Genomic DNA, 18,612 nt, shown 5'->3' with positions numbered 1-18,612 from the left:
CATCCTGTACCTGTCACGCGGGTGTGCTGGTCGGATGTACCGATCCTGTGCAGATGTTGTTACACGTGGTCTGTGTAGTTATTTGGATTTTGACTAATTATCTTTGAAAGACAGGGTCCTGAAAAAGGGATGTTTCTTTTTTGCTGAGTTTATATAGATACTGAAACAGATGTCCTTTTGCTATGTTTTTGGGGAAGAACATTGACCAGCACTGTATGTGCGTGAGACAACTTTACCAGCATCATAGCATACGTATCGATGAATCTTTGTGACATATGAAATAAGAGTGATAGTTTAATCAATGTGTAATAACTACGTAAACATTTTTAAACGTGTTAAATAATTATGTGACGTGCAGTCATATTCTGGTCCTGATTGGTCAACAAGTTTTTTCAACACATCAAACAGTGTTATTTGACACATCAAACAGTGTTATTTGACACATCAAACAGTGTTATTTGACACATCAAACAGTGTTATTTGACGTGTATCTTTTTTGACACGCAAAGACCCAAACGGCGTTCCATAGAAGTCCTGTTTGAGAATGAAACGACTGAACAACGAAACAGCACAGCAAGTAAGTGAAAGAAATAGGTTTTGATTATGTTTTACCGGTAATGGGGACATATGTAAATGCCAAATGAACTTTTTGGTCAGTGTGGTGTGTGTGTGTGTAACCTATTTAACTAGGCAAGTCAGTTAAGAACCAATTCTTATTTACAATGACGGCCTACCCCGACCAAACACGAACGACGCTGTGCCAATTGTGCGCCACCCTATGGGACTCCCAATCACAGCGGATGTGATACCACCTGGATTCGAACCAGGGACTGTAGTGACATCTCTTGCACAGATGCAGTGCCTTAGACCGCTGCGTCCATGTGTATGTTAAATATTTAATCGTACTAGAATACTAAAAAGGCCGCTAAAATTGTAAGTATCGGTATCAGTTTTTTTGACGAGAAAAATATTGGATATCGGTATCGGCCAAAATGTCATAACGGTGCATCACTAGTGGAAACTACTGGAGATCAAGAAAAAGGATAGAACAAGAGTTGCGGGAGTATTATGTTTGCCAAACAGTTACCGTTTGTGTGCCAGAGAGTCTGTCCTAACTGATTTTTAAAAAATATATAAAATCTTTATTACAGCAGACTAAAAACCATTGCATGCATTCGTGAATTGAGGTTTATTTATTGTTTAGGCTAATTATTCAAAGCTCACTTTGTTATTTAATTTTAAAACTGAAATGAATGCATTTCAAAGCATGCTGTGTGATGGCATGAACAAATTAATGAATGATTGGATTGATAGATACAGTAGCGTACATATTGAAATATAGGATATAGGCCTAGGTACGTTCCGGCATTAAGACTAAACAGGATGGATGCGCTCTTAGGCCTACATCTTGATGGAAGTTAACGACATTACTTATTATTATAATGATGATCATAATAATAATAATTGTAATAATAACAATAAGAAGGAGATCAAGAAAAAGGAGGGTATAGGAGCGAGAGCTTTATGCATATGTGTGACAAATAAGTGCTGTTAGATGACAATATTATTTTTGCCTGTTTGGAACAGTGTAAACAACCCTAAATAAATTATAAGTAATACCAGTCTGTTCTAACACATTTTTTGTAAAGCCTTTATTACAGCATAGCAAAGATTAAAAACAGACGAATCTGTGAAATTGCATTATCCAACATTTTGCTGTTGCATGAGAGTTGATGCTCATGGAATCAGTAGGCTATTAAACAAACACTCAAACAGGCAACAGAAGCAAGATCTGTCCTATTTCTGTGATATATGCGGATGATTTATAAAGCCAGGCACATTTAATAGTTAGGCTATTGATTATACACTTAATTAAATTGGGGTTTCCTCTCTCCTCAATTTTCTTAACACAATTAGGCTACGGCAAGGGCTGTTTCCTTGTCTTTGCTGCTGCTGCCTCCGCCGCATTGTTCTTAATCCCAAAATGCTACTTAACTTTGCTATTATGCACATAGCAACATAGGGAAAGGTGCCAAATCTACGGCGCACTGAAGATTATGTTTTATAACCGCAGACAGCGGCCGTATCCAATGCGGGAGAAACCTCATTTGTTATAAAATAATATTAGATTTATTAGTTCTATTATTTTTACATAATCTAACCATATACAATTTCAGTATTACATGTCTTAGAGTGATGGACTGTGCCTTCCCTGTGGCATCCGCAAAGAGAGACCACCTCCACTGAGACAGGCGCAAATCAGACAGGTAACTAAAGGAACCTCAGTCGACCAACAGCCTATCGACTAAAAATCGAACTGTCGTCCAAATGGGGTCAGCCCAATATATACACTACAGTTCAAAAGTTTGGGGTCACTTAGAAATGTCCTTGTTTTTGAAAGAAAAGCACATTTTTTTGTCCATTCAAATAACATCAAATTGACCAGAAATACAGTGTAGAGATTGTGATTCCTGCTTACAAGCAAAAATTTAAGCAGGAAGAACCAGTGACTCAGTCAATAAAAAAGTGGTCAGATGAAGCAGATGCTAAGCTACAGGACTGTTTTACTAGCACAGACTAGAATACGTTCCAGAATTCTTCTGATGGCATTGAGGAGTACACCACATCAGTTACTGGCTTAATCAATAAGTGCATCGATGACGTCGTCCCCACTGACTGTACATACATACCCCAACCAGAAGCCATGAATTACAGGCAACATCCGCACTGAGCTAAAGGCTAGAGCTGCCGCTTTCAAGGAGCGGGACTCTAACCCAGAAGCTTATAAGAAATCCTGCTATGCCCTCCAACAAACCATCAAACAGGCAAAGCGTCAATACAGGACTAGTCTAAGAGAGAAGTTCAGTAATGCCTCAAACACAATTCAACAGTGAAATGGGCTACTTCTTTGTGAATTAATGAGGTGGAACACACCTAAATTCAAACTGTTCCAAAATAATTTGAAATTGACAAGTTGAAACAGCCTATACTGTAGATAATTAGCAGTCAGCATGCCTTGGTTTAAGGGCAGCGTGGGTTAACTGTCCTGTTGCGCAACAATCACATTTTGGAACAGTGAGTGCATTGTGACATCACGCGCTGTGGCGACCATTAGAGATATTTTGAACTCACAAGTGAAAAGGTTAATGATACCTCAGCATGTAAATTGTGTTGGTCATGGTATCACTCCCTGACGAAGGCTAGACAAGACAAGCCAAAACGTTTTTGAGTTTTAAAGATTTTTTTCAATTGAACATTCCACTGCAATGAAGGCATTTTAATTGCATGAAGAGTGCCTTGGTCCTCCACATTTTTGATGTGTTTGGTCATGTGTTGTTCCATGATTGCAAACAAATGTGGAACATAGAGGGGCAAGTGTTCAACAGATCCAACTGGTCTAACCATATTCACACTGAGAGTATTGTTCAACAGATGACTTGTTGGAGGTCTGATGAACTGTGTTATAACACTGTAACACCGTCATGTTCAGATGGATAGCGTGATAAATTGACATTGAGTCAATGTCTCTTACAGTGTTGTTGATTAAGAGTGATTGCCATTGGAAACACGACCCTTCGTTCCCCCCTGATTTTACGTGCCTTTTTTAAGTAGACCCATACTACGAACTAGTGATTCATCAGATCAAAAGCACAGCTCTCATAACACAACAAGCAATTAGGGTTTAGGACTAGCCACTTTACTTGTCACAAGGCCCAGCAGAGGGTACATATTAGAAGATTACAATTTGAAAGAAAAGAGCAGCTGCTTCTCCCTTTTGACCAATTGAACAATAGATTAATATCTCAATGGGACTTAACTGGTCAAAATAAAACTTAAAACAAAATAAAAAGATGAGCGAGCGACATGGCTAACCCCTTTTCATAAGCATAATATTTTGTGCTGCCTATTTCTACCTGACCTGACACACACACACACACACACACACACACGTGTCTGTACATAGACCGTGCAGCCAGAACTCAGCACAGCACCAGATTAATGGCTAACGTCTCCATGCCAACCATTGTCAGCTTTATCAGGCCAGCAGACATAGAGCGCAGATGCCAAGAGTCTTAAAGAGCAGACAGTTATAGCTCCATTTGATGTCCTGCAATCAAGGGTGAGAGGAAGGGGAGTGGAAGTGTGGGGGTTGGAAGAGGTAGGAGGGCCAAGAATTTAAGCCCAAGCAGAAGCCTGTGAATTTTCTCTGCAACAAATAGGTCCTTTTTGGAACACCATAAAAGCCTTTAGAAAATACAAACAAACACTCTGCCAAATGGAACTACTTTACCACATTGGTAACATTAATTCATCATGAAATACATATTAAATTCATGGCACAAATTGCAAGATGCAACATACAGTATGTTTCTTAAAGCAGTTAATGAATTCTAATCTTCTAAGACATCTGTATTATACAACATCACCATTGTGGAACAGCAGTGTGCTAGCTAGGAAACACAGTCAGCCAGGAATGCAAAGACATTTGGATAGACAGTGTGTGAAAACACAGTCCTACCATTTGTCAATATTTATGTGTGAGCAAATAGACAAGAGAAAACATTCACATGGAGACCAGACAAAGCACTTCACCAGGTTAACAGAAGGCGCCATTACTGGACAACTTAAAATGTGTTGTAGTCTTTATCTTCCTGTTGATCACACTTGGTCTGAATTGATGTGTACAGTTTGTGCTCATGCTATTGTGTAGTGTGACACATTTTTGCCTAATCAATGTGCTATTTAGGATAGGATGGACACATTGTGCTCTAGGGCATAATCAATGGGGGCCTGTCTGACTTAGATAGGGTCATACTGTAGTATGCTGTAATATCAATTATTCATCTCTGGATCAGAGCACACACACATGCACTCTCTCTCACACACAACCAGACAGCATTTACATCTTCACTCACACCTCGCATTCCTGGTAATGTATCTAGGGCCATGTGCCTCTCCAGGTCCTGCTCTCTGGTCCCCATAGGTACAGGAATAGATGGAAAGGTCATTTGACCCACATTTCCACGAAATTGGGCACACACATCTTTGTTTTTCTTTACTTTATAAGAGAAACCCTGATAGATGGATGTGATGTGTTCTGCCACATACACTGGAGGACAAAGTGGGCCTCTTATTCACGTCAAAGCCTCAATGGCCGTCCAAGGGTAAGCATACTGGGGAAGCGATCCCTAATTCTCAGAGTAGACTATGTCTGAGAGGGCTGATCGGTGGCCTGAGGTGAGAGAGCTGACTGTCACGATGTGACGCCATCTTGCACTAGGAACCGAACTAAACCAATGTGAATGAAAATAATTAGTAGTACATATTTCCAATGTGTATTCAAACCATTTTAGAGCTGTTTTTCTGCCCATAATCTCCACCCCCCATTCCTCCATTTTGATTTATTCTCTTTGGGCAGGTGTTACCAGATCTAGGCTACCATGCATGGGAAACTCACATTTCATATTATGCAACGTGTGGACAGCAGCTCTGTTCGATACTGACACCACTGGGACCAGTCAGTTTCACTCTATTGTGTTCCCTAGCCTCTTTGTTCAAGATTTCAGCAGGTGGTTTTCTCCTTGGAAGTGACAGCTAATCCAGCTACACTGCAGTGCTCATTGAAAAACACGAAAGATAATGATGCTCTGCCCACTCAACTGCACACTTGCTCATTGGTAAGCTATAATGTCATGTGGGTGGGACATGTACTGTGTCATATACATCAGTCTTCCATTGCAGTGCGCTAACTGATAATGAAAATGTCGTGCTCCTTCAGACAGTGAGTCACATGAACGTGGCAGGCAGACGGACATCAAGACATTCGATTGAATGTTGAAATGGGCAAAACTAGTGACTTAAGCGACTTTGAGCGTGGTATGATCGTCAGTGCCAGGCGTGCCGGATTCAATATCTCAGAAACGGCCACCCTCCTGGGCTTTTCGCGCTTGACAGTGTCTAGGGTATATCGAGCATGGAGCGACAAACAAAGAAAAATCCAGTCAGGGGCAGTCCTGTGATTGAAAACAGCTCGTTGATGAGAGGTCGAAGGAGAATGGCAAGAATTGTGTAAGCTAACAGACAGGCCACAAACAGACAAATAATGGCACAGTACAACAGTGGTGTGCAGAACAGCCTCTCGGAACGCACAACTCGTTGATCCTTGTCACGGATGGGCTATTGCAGCAGTCGACCACACCGGGAGACACTCCTATCAGCTAAAAACTAGACGAAGCGGCTTCATTGAGCACGCATGCGATCACCAACACTGGACAGTTGAGGAGTGGAAAAACATTAACTGTCTGACGAATCCCAGTTCCTGTTGCATCATTCTGATGGCAGTCAGGATTTGGCATAAGCAGCATGAGTCCATAAACCCATCTCTCTGGTGTCAATGGTACAGGCTGCTGGTGATGGCATACCACCGTTCAATCTGCAGCAACTGGGACAACATCCCGGTGGAACGTTTCCAGCTTCTAGAATCCATTCTCCAAAGACCCGGTACTAGATGGGTGTACTTAAATAAACTAGCCGGTGAGTGTATATTCATATTCAAGTCTTTCAATACAGGTCTACCTATTGGATGAGTATTGGATTAATGTTGGCAAATGCTCAAAGCAACTCTGTGGGACCACACTGGATTAACTCCTGTGTAATTGAAACCATCCAGACTGACTGTCTAGAGAGACCTAGATATCTGAGTGAGCTGGTTGGTATTCATCAAAGAGAAAGGGAAAGAGAGAGACAGAGAGAAAGAGATAGAAAGGAAGAGAGAGAGAGAAGGGGAGGGGGAGAGAAGGGGGAGAGAAAGAAAGAGGAGAGAAAGGTAGAGATAGATAGAAAGACAGACTGAGAGGTCAAAGGAATTGTCTGTAGAGAGAGACAGGATTGTGTTGAGGCACAGATCTGGGGTAGGGTACCAACAAATGTCTGCAGCACTGAAGGTCCCCAAGAACACAGTGACCTCCGTCATTGTTAAATGAAAAAAGTTTGGAACCACCAAGACTCTTCCTAGAGCTGGCCGCCCGGCCAAACTGAGCAATCAGGGAAGAAGGGCCCTGGTCAGGGAGGTGACCAAGAACCCGATGGTCACTTTGACAGAGCTCAAGATTTCCTCTGTGGAGATAGTTGTCCTTCTGGAAGGTTCTCCTATCTCTGCAGCACTCCACCAATCAGGCCTTTATGGTAGAGTGGCCAGACAGAAGCCACTTCTCAGTAAAAGGCACATGACAGCCCGCTTGGAGTTTGCCAAAGGGCACCTAAAAGACTCTTAAACCATGAGAAACAAGATTCTCTGGTCTGATGAAACCAATATTGAACTCTTTGGCCTAAATGCCAAGCGTCACGTCTGGAGGAAACCTGGCACCATCCCTACAGTGAAGCATGGTGGTGGCAGCATCATGCTGGGACTGGGAGACTAGTCAGGATCGAGAGAAAGAGGAACGGAGTGAGGTAGGTAGTGAGAGATCCTTGATGGAAACCTGCTCCAGAGCACTCAGGACCTCAGACTGGTGCAAAGGTTCACCTTCCAACAGGACAACAGCCCTAAAGCACACAGCCAAGACAACGCAGGAGTGGCTTCGGGACAAGTCGTTGAATGTCCTTGAGTGGCCCAGTCAGAGCCTGGCCTTGAACCCGATCAAACATCTCTGGTGAGACCTAAAAATAGCTGTGCAGCGAAACTCCCCATCCAACCTGACAGAGCTTGAAAGGATCTGCAGAGAAGAATGGGAGAAACTCCCCAAATACAGGTGTGCCAAGCATACCCAAGAAGACTTAAGGTTCTTCAACAAAGTACTGAGTAAAGGGTCTGAATACTTATGTAAATATGATGTTTAATTTTTTAAATAAATATACATACATTTCTAAAAACCTGTTTTTGCTTTGTCATTATGGGGTATTGTGTGTAGATTGACGAGAGAGAAAAAACTATTTAATCCATTTTAGAATAAGGTTGTAAAGTAACAAAATGTCGAAAAAGGGAAAGGGTCTGAATACTTTCCAAATGCACTATAGAGAAACAAAGATAAATCTGGCAAACACCTTGAAAAACAGCTAGCTATTTGATTTATACCTAGACCCTCTCTAGCCTTTCCTACCCAGCCATGCGTTATCAATGCCATATGTAGCTCACACCACACCCGACCGAGTATGCAGTGATATTTCATGAGTTCACACATCTAGTCATCCACCAATATCACAGTTCTAACAGTGTTCATTACTCTATGTTAGGGAGTGGGCAGGAGAGAGCTGTGATGAGAGGATAGGATGTGAACTTTGTAGGAAGAGTTGAACCCAGGTTTTGTGTGTGTTTGGTATGTTGTCACAGCTGGATCCAGTTCAGAGGAACACAAGTGACTTCGAGGAAAGCTCTCGAGCTCAGCTGGGATGCTTCAACTGACCGTGAAGCCTGCAACAGTAAACTCAACACTCCATGCTGGTAAAGACGGCTATAGTTATTGTTATATATAGTTATTGATTCAAAATGTGACGTAACCCTCAAATATATTTTGGGAATATATATTCTTAGATATCTAATAAAATAAAATGTTATTGGTCACATATGCCGAATACAACAGGTGTAGTAGACCTTACAGTGAAATGCTTACTTACAAGCCCCTAACCAACAGTGCAGTTTAAAGAAAAAAATTGGAAAAAAATACAAATAACAATAAGAAATAAAAGTAACAAGTAATTAAAGAGCAGCAGTAAAATAACATTACATTTTCAATGGCTTTCAATTTGCTGAATCCTATTATTAGGCTACGAATTACCTCTTTGCACTTGTTTGATATTGCAACGCCCTTATTTACCTTGCACAACTAAGAGAAACGTGGCTTCCTGTGCTGGAGGTCCCTCCCCCTTCCATCACCTGATGTGGGTTGTATGGCCTTGGTACGCTGATCGTTTGACTGTCTTGCTCAAATACTGCACCACCCTTACGACAGATACAGACACGTCGAAGTTGTAGGCCATAGCAAATGCATCAGCTGTGCCTAAGCATGTTCTAGGCGTATCAACCCTTTCAGTGTATCCAAAGAAGATGAATGATCCTTCGCATTGTATGGGGCAGGGCATATTGAATATCACCTTTTGCATTAACACTAAAAGCTGTATTTCTTACAACTCACTGTACCATTAAGGGACACACCATAGCAGGGCTGGCTCTAGCCTTTTGGGGGCCCTAAGCAAGATTTGGTCGGGAGCCCTAAGCGAGAAGACCTTCTGTATTCTGCTATTCTAAATCTCAACAGTAAATTGAGACCCTAACTGAGTTACTAAAAATAATATAATAATATTTGGGGGGAGTTGAGGGTCCCTTAGCGGCCTTGGGCCCCAAGCGACCGCGGGCCCAAGTGACCGCTTTTGTCACTTATGCCTGGAGTCATTTCATAGATAATATATATTACTCCTTTACTTACTTTTGTCTTTGAAATGTAGTCTAAAGCTAGTAGCATCCCTTTAACTGCTATGAGACCAGGCAGAGACTCTAGCAGCCAGGAGCTGTGATGACTAAGCAGATTCACAGTCATCACAGCTCATGACTGCTAGACTCTCTGCCTGGACTATTACATTCCTTTGCCTTGACTTACAGAGCTAGGCTGCTAGCAATGTCTATTAAATCCATGCAATACAGCTAGCTAGCTGGAGCTTGAACTATATAAGCAACCAGATTTCAACCCAATTGGACACTAACACCAAGCCCAAACCAATTTTATTAATTTGAGGACAGATCAAAAAGCATTAAACCTTTATGGTAATTTAGCTAGCTAGCTTGCAGTTGCTAGCTAATTTGTCCTATTTCGCTAGCTTGCTGTTGCTAGCTAATTTGTCCTGGGATATAAACGTTGAGTTGTTAATTTACCTGAAATGCACAAAGTCCTCTACTCCGACAATTAATCCACACATAAAACGGTCAACCAAATCGTTTCTAGTCATCTCCCCTTCTCCCAGGGTTTTTCTTCTTTGGACTTTATATGGCGATTGGCATGTGACGCGAGGAGTATGGTCAGCATGATATGGGAGATTCAGGAGCGGCACCCAGGACTCGTTTTTCACGACCATCAACAAAGCACCAAATTGTGGAATAATGGTGTCGCATCCCTCTTGATTTTCAGACACTTGTGCTATGCCAAGGCACATTGAAGATGTTCTCGTGTCTCATGGTGTCCCAACGCCCTATTAAGACACTTTATGTTGGTGTTTCCTTAATTTTGGCAGTTAGGGGGTAGAGGCACGTACGGTTAGCCTAAGTTCTACATAACCAACGATACTGCATAACAAAAAAACACACACTGCAGAAAAGTAGTACTTGAAAGTAAATAAAATAAACAAATTAAGAAAAAACATAGTTTATACAAATAAACATTAAATCCCATTACTATTGTAAAATGTTAGTCTAAAACATTTAGTTAGGCTTTTAGACATGCAAAGCCGCTCAAACATTGGCAAACTCCTGACAAAACATATATATAGGGCTTGTATATAGGGCTTTATACATATATAGGGCTTGGCAGTATACCTGAGCAATAAGGACCAAGGGGGCAGCAGGTAGCCTAGTGGTTAGAGCATTGGGCCAGTAACCGAAAGGTTGCTGGATCGAGTCCCCGAGCTGACAAGGTAAAAATCTGTTGGTATGTCTGTCATTGTAAATAAGAATTGTTCTTAACTGACTAATTAAATAAATAGAACAAATAAATATATACCACGCAATGCAGAGTACCATGATTTAGCCATGCTCTCATATACCACAGCTTTCAGCCAATCAGTGGTTTGAGAATGCTGATTGGCTGAAAGGTGTGGTATATGAGTGAGTATACCACAGGTATGACAAAACATTTATTTTGATATATTCTCACGATTCTATACGGAAAGTATTCAGACTCTGTCACGCCCTGGTCGAAGTATTTTGTGTTTATCTTCATTTATTTGGTCAGGCCAGGGTGTGGCATGGGTTTTTGTATGTGGTGTGTATGTATTGGGATTGTAGCTTAGTGGGGTGTTCTAGTTAAGTCTATGGCTGTCTGAAGTGGTTCTCAATCAGAGGCAGGTGTTTATCGTTGTCTCTGATTGGGAACCATATTTAGGCAGCCATATTCTTTGAGTGTTTCGTGGGTGATTGTCCTTAGTGTCCTTGTTCCTGGTCTCTGTGTTAGTTTACACAAGTATAGGCTGTTTCGGTTTTCATTACGTTCATTACGTTCTTTGTTTTGTAGTGTTTATAGTTCATTCGTGTTTTACGTTTGTTTATTAAACATGGATCGAAATCTACACGCTGCATTTTGGTCCGACTCTCCTTCACCACAAGAGAACCGTTACAGACTCCTTCACTTTTCCTACATTTTGTTACGTTACAGTCTTATTCTAAAATGTATTAAATAACTTTTTTTCCCCATCAATCTACACACAATACCCCATAATTACAAAGCGAAAAAAAGGTTTTAAGACATTTTAGAAGTATTCAGAACCTTTATTATGAGACTCAAAATTGTGCTCAGGTGTATCCTGTTTCCACTGATCTGAATAAATATGCAAAAAAAACCTGTTTTTGATTTGTCATTATGGAGTATTGTGTGTAGATTGATGAAGGGAAAAAAAATATTTAAAGCAGTTTTAGAATAAGACTATGGTAAAAATGTGGGAAAAGCCAAGGGGTCTGAATACTTTCCGAATTGATATTCCATACTGTGATTTTATTAAGATTCGATGTTCCAAACATATTGCTTTCCACTTGTGACCGACTGGCTCCATCGGTCTTATGTAGCAAAAATTTAAAATGTGTTGTTTTTTTTACATTAGATAATAGTAGAGACTCAGAGCGATAAAATGGTATATCATACACTACAGTTGAGGAACAATGGGAAAGTAATTATGCTTTGAAAGTTGATAAACTTGTAAACTCACTTTTGAGAAAATGGCCTTTGAATTTTTGGGTACTACTACTGGAGAGCCCTTCTTGTCTACACCCATTCAGCATCGTTCACACCCTCTTAAGCTTTAGCCCCACCCATCTCTTTAAGGCTTGATCCAAGTGTTCTGTACCAACAACAGCAGTCAAGCACCCAAGCTAACTTGCTAGCTACTTCAAGACACAAATGAGACAACAGCTCACTGAACATAACTCACCCTAGCAGAGCTGGTTAGGCTGTTATGTTATTCAGAGTGTTGGTGACTGCAAATGTGCTGTCAGATTGTCCGTTCATAAATTCAGAGCGTTTCACTCTCGGAGCATTAGAGCGCACACTGGACGCTCTGGCCGATGAGTAGGGTTGATCCGAACTTTCTGACCTCACAACGGCAGTCAAGCACCCAAGCTAACTGACTAACATTGGCTAGCTTGCTTTCTACTTCCAGACACAAAAGACAGAACACCCCATTCTAACCATTTTACTTGCCCTAGCAGAGCTGGTTAGGCTGTTTTCATGTTATTCAGAGCGTTGGTGACTAACTGTGCTGCAGGCAACATTTTAATTACGCTTTTTTGCCAATGTTTCCTGACACTGGCCATATTCTACGGGTGTTGAGCGTTCGTAAATGCAGGTATTCTGCGCTCTGGCACGCTCAGAAGAGAGTGCTCTGATGGCCAGACTGATGCACCCGAAATGGTTACTTGCAAACGCACCCGAAATGGTTACTTGCATAGTGGAGTCTTTTGTTAAGACATGTAGCTTGCTAGCTAGGTGAACAATTAACCATAAACCCAACTCATGACATTACTACTTGGCATGAATCTGCAACCAAGTTCAATGTTAGCTAGCTAACATCAGGCTATAGCTAGCCAAGCAAATGGCTCTGAGATACGAATAATAAGATAATACCAGCCAGCAAGCCAGGCTAGCTAGCTAGGTAAACAATGAACCATAATCCCAACTCATGACATTACTGCCTTGCATGAATCTGCAGGTAGCTAGCTAACCAACTAGGTTAAATGTTAGCTAGCTAACATTAGGCCATAGCTAGCCAAGGTGTTTTCTAGATCTCCTTAGCAATCACACTAAAATTTCACTGATTTCAAAACTTGGTCCTCCAGAAAGTGGAGTTAACACAGTTTCATTACACAATACATTTTTTTTTAAAGCTGCGTTAGACAGGATTACCTAGACATACAATGGCTTGCGAAAGTATTCACCCACTTGGCATTTTTCCTGGATGCAGTCTATCACAGTGCCATCCATTTTGTTACAAATCACTTTATACCACCCACCACTGCGACCTGTATGCTCTAGTCAGCTGGCCCTCGCTACATATTCGTCACCAGACCCACTGGCTCCAGGTCATCTATAAGTCTATGCTAGGTAAAGCTCCGTCTTATCTCAGTTCACTGGTCCCGATAACAACACCCACCCGTAGCACACGTTCCAGCAGGTGTATCTCACTGATCATCTCCAAAGCCAACACCTCCTTTGGCCGCCTTTCCTTCCGGTTCTCTGCTACCAGTGACTGGAACGATTTGCAAAAATCGCTGAAGTTGGAGACTTTTATTTCCCTCACCAACTTTAAACTTCAGCTATCCGAGCAGCTAACCGATCGCTGCAACTGTACATAGTCCATCTGTAAATAGCCCACCCAATCTATCTACCTCATCCCCATACTTTAAAAAAATTTGATTTACTTTTCTGCTCTTTTGCACACCAGTATCTCTACTTGCACATCATCATCTTCTCATTTATCACTCCAGTGTTAATCTGCTAAATTGTAACTATTCGCTCCTATAGCGTATGTATTGCCTACCTCCTCATGCCTTTTGCACACACTGTATATAGACTTTCATTTTTCTACTGTGTCATTGATATGTTTATTGTGTTATTGGCTTGTTTATTGTTTACTCCATGTGTAACTCTGTGTTGTTGTCTGTCACACTGCTTTGCTTTATCTTGGCCAGGTCGCAGTTGCAAATGAGAACTTGCTTTCAACTAGCCTACCTGGTTAAATAAAGGTGAAATAAAATAAAAAATAAAATAAACTGTGTTTGTGCAAAATGTCTGCCCCCCTGTAAATAACCTTTTTCATATCTGGCCCCCCATAAGAATATAGTTGAATATCCCTGATTTACTGAGAGAAAACATAGCTAGCTAATATAGCCTGATACCAATGCTGGTGTAGGCCTAAATCAGCATGTTGTTTGTGCAACAGTATCTTCTAAATCAGAGATGAATGTTATCTACATGAAGTAAGAGAAAAAAAACATTTAATGTAGCCAAAGAATATAAGGTCCCACTCCCCTGGGTAACACTGACCAACACTTTGGTTCCTTCCCTGTCACAATAAAGTCTGCATAGAGATCCTATTAGTACTGCAATTCCTAATGCTTTGAATGCTTCCCTGGCTTTTTCATTTGTCAAACAACACCGTATTTAAGTGACACTTTTACATTGTAACTATAGAATTGAAATAATCATTATATTTCCATGACTCCAACAAATGTCACCCAAGTGTTTTGATCTAAATCGCAAGTCAAATTGAAATTGCAATATTTGGTTAACAATAAGGCCTTGATTTTTGCCCATATTGTGCAGCCCTACGTGGCAGTGTTTAAATTATCTAATGACATAAGTTTGATTGAACAGTATAAAACAATCCGAATGGAGAACTACCCATTGAAATCACTTAGAATGTATGGGTTGCCACCCTACGGTCACGCACAACTCATAAAGCAAATTTAGAACTTTTATTATTCAAAAACATAAAATACCCTCAAATATCATCGTACCGACAAACATTTGAAAATACTGCCCAGCCCTGCATTGCAAGGAACTTCAAAGCAGTTTTATCTTTTAAAACATTGTGTATCTGGTGGTAGTGGATGTGTACTATCAAAGATGGAATGTTTACAAGATAGCTGTTCCACTGTTGATGTGATGGAACTTTATTCCATCCTTCCCCGCACTGGTATTTTTAATGAGAGGAAGTAGCGGATGTTACACAATTATTTGAAAACCCAGTGGACTTTAAAATGTAGTGTGATTGAGTACTTTAGTACCACTGTACACCGTGTTGACAGTTCCTCTACATGCAGCTAAGGAATGGCTTGGGGGTACTTCAATTATCTTTCCATTTACCATAGTGAGAGAGTAGTAGAACTGGTCGGAATTTAAGAGAGACCGTTTGAGTAGAGCTCAAAGACATGTTTGATAGAACTGTCAGCGTCCATCAATCAAGGAACCCTTGATTTATGAGTAAAAAGATGGCTGAATGTCATCCAGTAATGAACCACTGTAGGTTTGGAATCAAATCTTAACGATGAACGTTGACTGATTCTAACAGCGGTGTCACTTTTTTTCCACTTTTCCATTTTTCCTCCTGTCAATGTGATTAACAACAGATGTGGTGTATGGCCACAGGAAATAATTAGTTTATAGGATTCTGGACCGCTATCCGTCAGTGCTTTGTAAGAGTTGCCCTATTGATTTGCCAGCTGTTGTGGTAATGCATTATCACTTATAACATATAAATATGGGCCAAACATAGTTATAACAGTTATCACAAGAGTGATACTGAGGCTTTGTTTCCATGTGACGCAATGCAATGAGTTGAAGATTCATCTCTAGGACAAGCTATTCGACTCTAGGTCTAACACTAATGAGCACATGATAAGGAGAGTACATTACCTTTCTGTAGATGAATAATGTCCGGGAAGTTGGCGAGTAGGCCCTGGTAGAGTGACAGTTTGTCCAGCATGTGGAAGAGGTCATACTTAGGTTGCTCCGCAAACATTTCCCCAATGTTTTCGTAAGTACGTCCCGTGTGGGAGATGGCGGTGTTGAGGCCGTCCGAGCAGTGGGGAGGGTCCAGCATGAAAGCCTGACTGACGTTCTGGAAGGCATTCCCCAGCCGCTGAAATTCCTTCCGGAAGCCTCCGAGGTGCTTCCGCACCAGTTCTGAGGCCACATGTGTAAGCTGCATGACGCTGTCATCCATTTTCTTGGCGAAGGACTTGAAGGAGTCCACACGTTCCTCCACGTCCTGCAGGTCCTGGTGTTCATTTGGGATCTGGAAGGTAAGCATGAAGTTGGCGCCCATCATCTCGTCCTTCTCTGCCCGCCTTTTGCCCAGCTTCCACTGCTTGTCGTCGGCGCACATGAGGAAGTGCTCGAAGCCCTCGTACTGAGACAGGACCGGGTGGCTAGTCATGTGGTCCATCCAGAGGATCAGCCGCCTCTTGCGCTTCTCGATGAAGTCCTCTTCGAAGCGCCCTGTTGCCTGTTTCTCGGGCAAGTGGGGCACGGAGATGACGGTGAACTTGTGCAGTAGACGGTTGTACAACCAGTCGAAGTGCTTGTAACGCCGGTACACAGGCCTCGCATTGTGGCTTGGGGTCACTCGGTACGATATGTAGGTCTTGATGCCTTTGAACTTGGTCTGCTTGGTAGGGTCCTCGATGGAGCAAGAGAAAGGTGTGGGGCTTTCTTTCCATTGAGGCCCTTTGGGGCCCATCTCAATGGTGTACGACTCCGCTATCTTAGCGTTCATGGGCACATCGCCCAACACAAAAGCTTCCACCCCTGAGCGGACAAAGCTGGAGAATCGGTTCAAGTTCCTGCCCACCATACTGCCCTTCCGCGAGCTGGAGATGCTGTCCTGCCTCTCCATGTAAGGTTTGGCTCGATAGTGGACATTGGGGTTGTTGGAGTGGGGGCTCTGATGGGAATGTCCATTTGCGCCACTGCGGCCATCATCGTCCACCACTGTGGAACTGTCATCCCAATCATCCCAGTCATCATCATCATCGTCATAGTAACCTTGTTGCATGTGAAAGGGCGTGTTTGGGGCGGAGGGGAAATATGAGGAGTCATTGCCTGGAGAACCCACCGGGCTTATGGAGCAGTCTGTCAGGTTGGAGTTGGAACGAGGGCGGATTACTTCCACGTAAGAGGCCGGGAAGAGACCTCTCTGTCCTTTACTGTTCTCCCCTTGTAACCAGCCATCTACAGAGTTATCGTCAAAGATAACCAGTTCCTCATTCTCCTGTATGCTGATCTCCTCTTTGTTTTCACTTTGGAAAGTGTAGAGTGCCTTGCCTTTCATCGACATTTTGACTCTCTGATGAAAATCATACGCACACGCTGCCTAAAATCATTGTGATGCTGTTACCCTTGAGCACAACATTTTAACACACAAATAGGTGATGTCTAAATTGTTGAACTATAGCCCTAGTATTTCAGCTCATTTCAACTGTAGTCACCCAACACTTGTTTGAATCAATAAGAGATGGTGTGAAAGAGTTATGTAAATCTAATGGTATTGTGCTGGAACGCCACAACAACTGTCAAATGGCATAAACACTAATCTGTGCCCATGCACTATAACACGATAATAACCTTAGTGCTATAACTGGTTTAACTCCCTAAAAAAACAGCTAGTGCAGTATCAAGCTGGGTATATCTACGACTCGATTACACAAGTGCTGGGGTTGTTTTCTATACTGTGCCAAGAATCTTGTCAATCTTTTTAGTAGGCCTGTGGACTGCATACAAAAGCACTAACATCGAATTGCAAATGGTTTTCAGTGGTTGTGAGAATCCATTCCTGTACACATACAATTATTAACAAGGAATATGGGCTATTTACTTTGGTATTCTTACTGCAAATATCAATTGCAAACTGGATAAATTGCTTAATACCACATGCCATGCACCAACTGCCTACTACATCAATACCATATTCCTATCGATAGCCTTATGTCCCATTAGCCTAAACGTTGTCTTTGTTTCTGTTGAGGATATCCAAGCTTTACCTTCGATACTTGAAACTGCAATTAAACTTGTGGGCTATCGCAACTTGTAACTCCTCAGTCCATGCATCACCCCAGCAATGACATACCGGTTCACCCGAAAACTCGTTTTCACCAAGAAGCAATTGCAAACATTCGTCTATTCGTTGTAATCCTGAAGAATAGTTTGATTGTTATCCTTGCGTGTGATAAAGTCCTCGAACACAGACTTGCTGTACATCCCACCGACGTGGTCAAACATTATCAAAATATTTTGTTTCCAGCACAAAGACAAAGTGCCCCGGGTGGAAGAAACCATTCAGCGCCGAGTGAGATGAGTAATGATATCTCAGACTAGTGCATTCTGGTCTTGATCGACATTCCTTGGACTTGCTCCACTTCCCCCGCTAAACAGGTTCTTGTGTATCTTGTTCTGTTTCCTTTAATACAAAAAAGATTAAGCATTATTAGCAAATGATTAGGGTCTGCGATTAAAGCAAAGCATAGACTACTTCTTGGAGGTTATTCCTATACGTTCTGTAACAAAGTAACTATTTCCATGACGCTAGACATGGACAATAAAACATATGTGATGCTAACCACAATAACGATTAGCCACAAGTGGAATTTACGGTTTGCCTGCAAAAAAATAAAAGTCCGAAATTGAAAGTGAAGCAAACAGATACAAACAGTGGAATCATGCAATATTTGGACTGGATAATGCCAGTAACAAGGTTAAAATGTTATTATATAAATTCGACAAAAGACAATAATTAGTTCATTTGACATTCAAAAATCTGTTGAAATCTCACTGATGTATTAAACTTCAATTGCATTGGGGGCATACTTAATACAGTGAGCTACAAAAGTATTGGGACAGTGACACATGTTTTGTTGTTTTG

At 41.6% G+C, this 18,612-nt stretch overlaps 1 protein-coding gene across 1 annotated transcript in view; it reads right to left on the bottom strand.

The window, feature by feature from the left end:
- Window positions 1-18,300, bottom strand: part of snx33 (sorting nexin 33) — a 34,608-nt gene extending 16,308 nt beyond the window's left edge. Inside the window, exon 1 of the mRNA XM_024379029.2 lies at window positions 15,609-18,300. Within this exon, the coding sequence (XP_024234797.1) occupies window positions 15,609-17,031 (1,423 nt within the window). The 5' untranslated portion in view covers window positions 17,032-18,300. The remainder of the gene's footprint in view (window positions 1-15,608) is intronic.
- Between the last annotated feature and the right edge of the window lie 312 nt (window positions 18,301-18,612).

This window comes from Oncorhynchus tshawytscha, linkage group LG19, assembly GCF_018296145.1.
Source record: "Oncorhynchus tshawytscha isolate Ot180627B linkage group LG19, Otsh_v2.0, whole genome shotgun sequence".
In the NCBI taxonomy this organism is placed as follows: Eukaryota; Metazoa; Chordata; class Actinopteri; order Salmoniformes; family Salmonidae; genus Oncorhynchus; species Oncorhynchus tshawytscha.
Note: the sequence above shows the minus strand (reverse complement) of the source record. Positions and strands in the feature narration are given on the sequence as shown.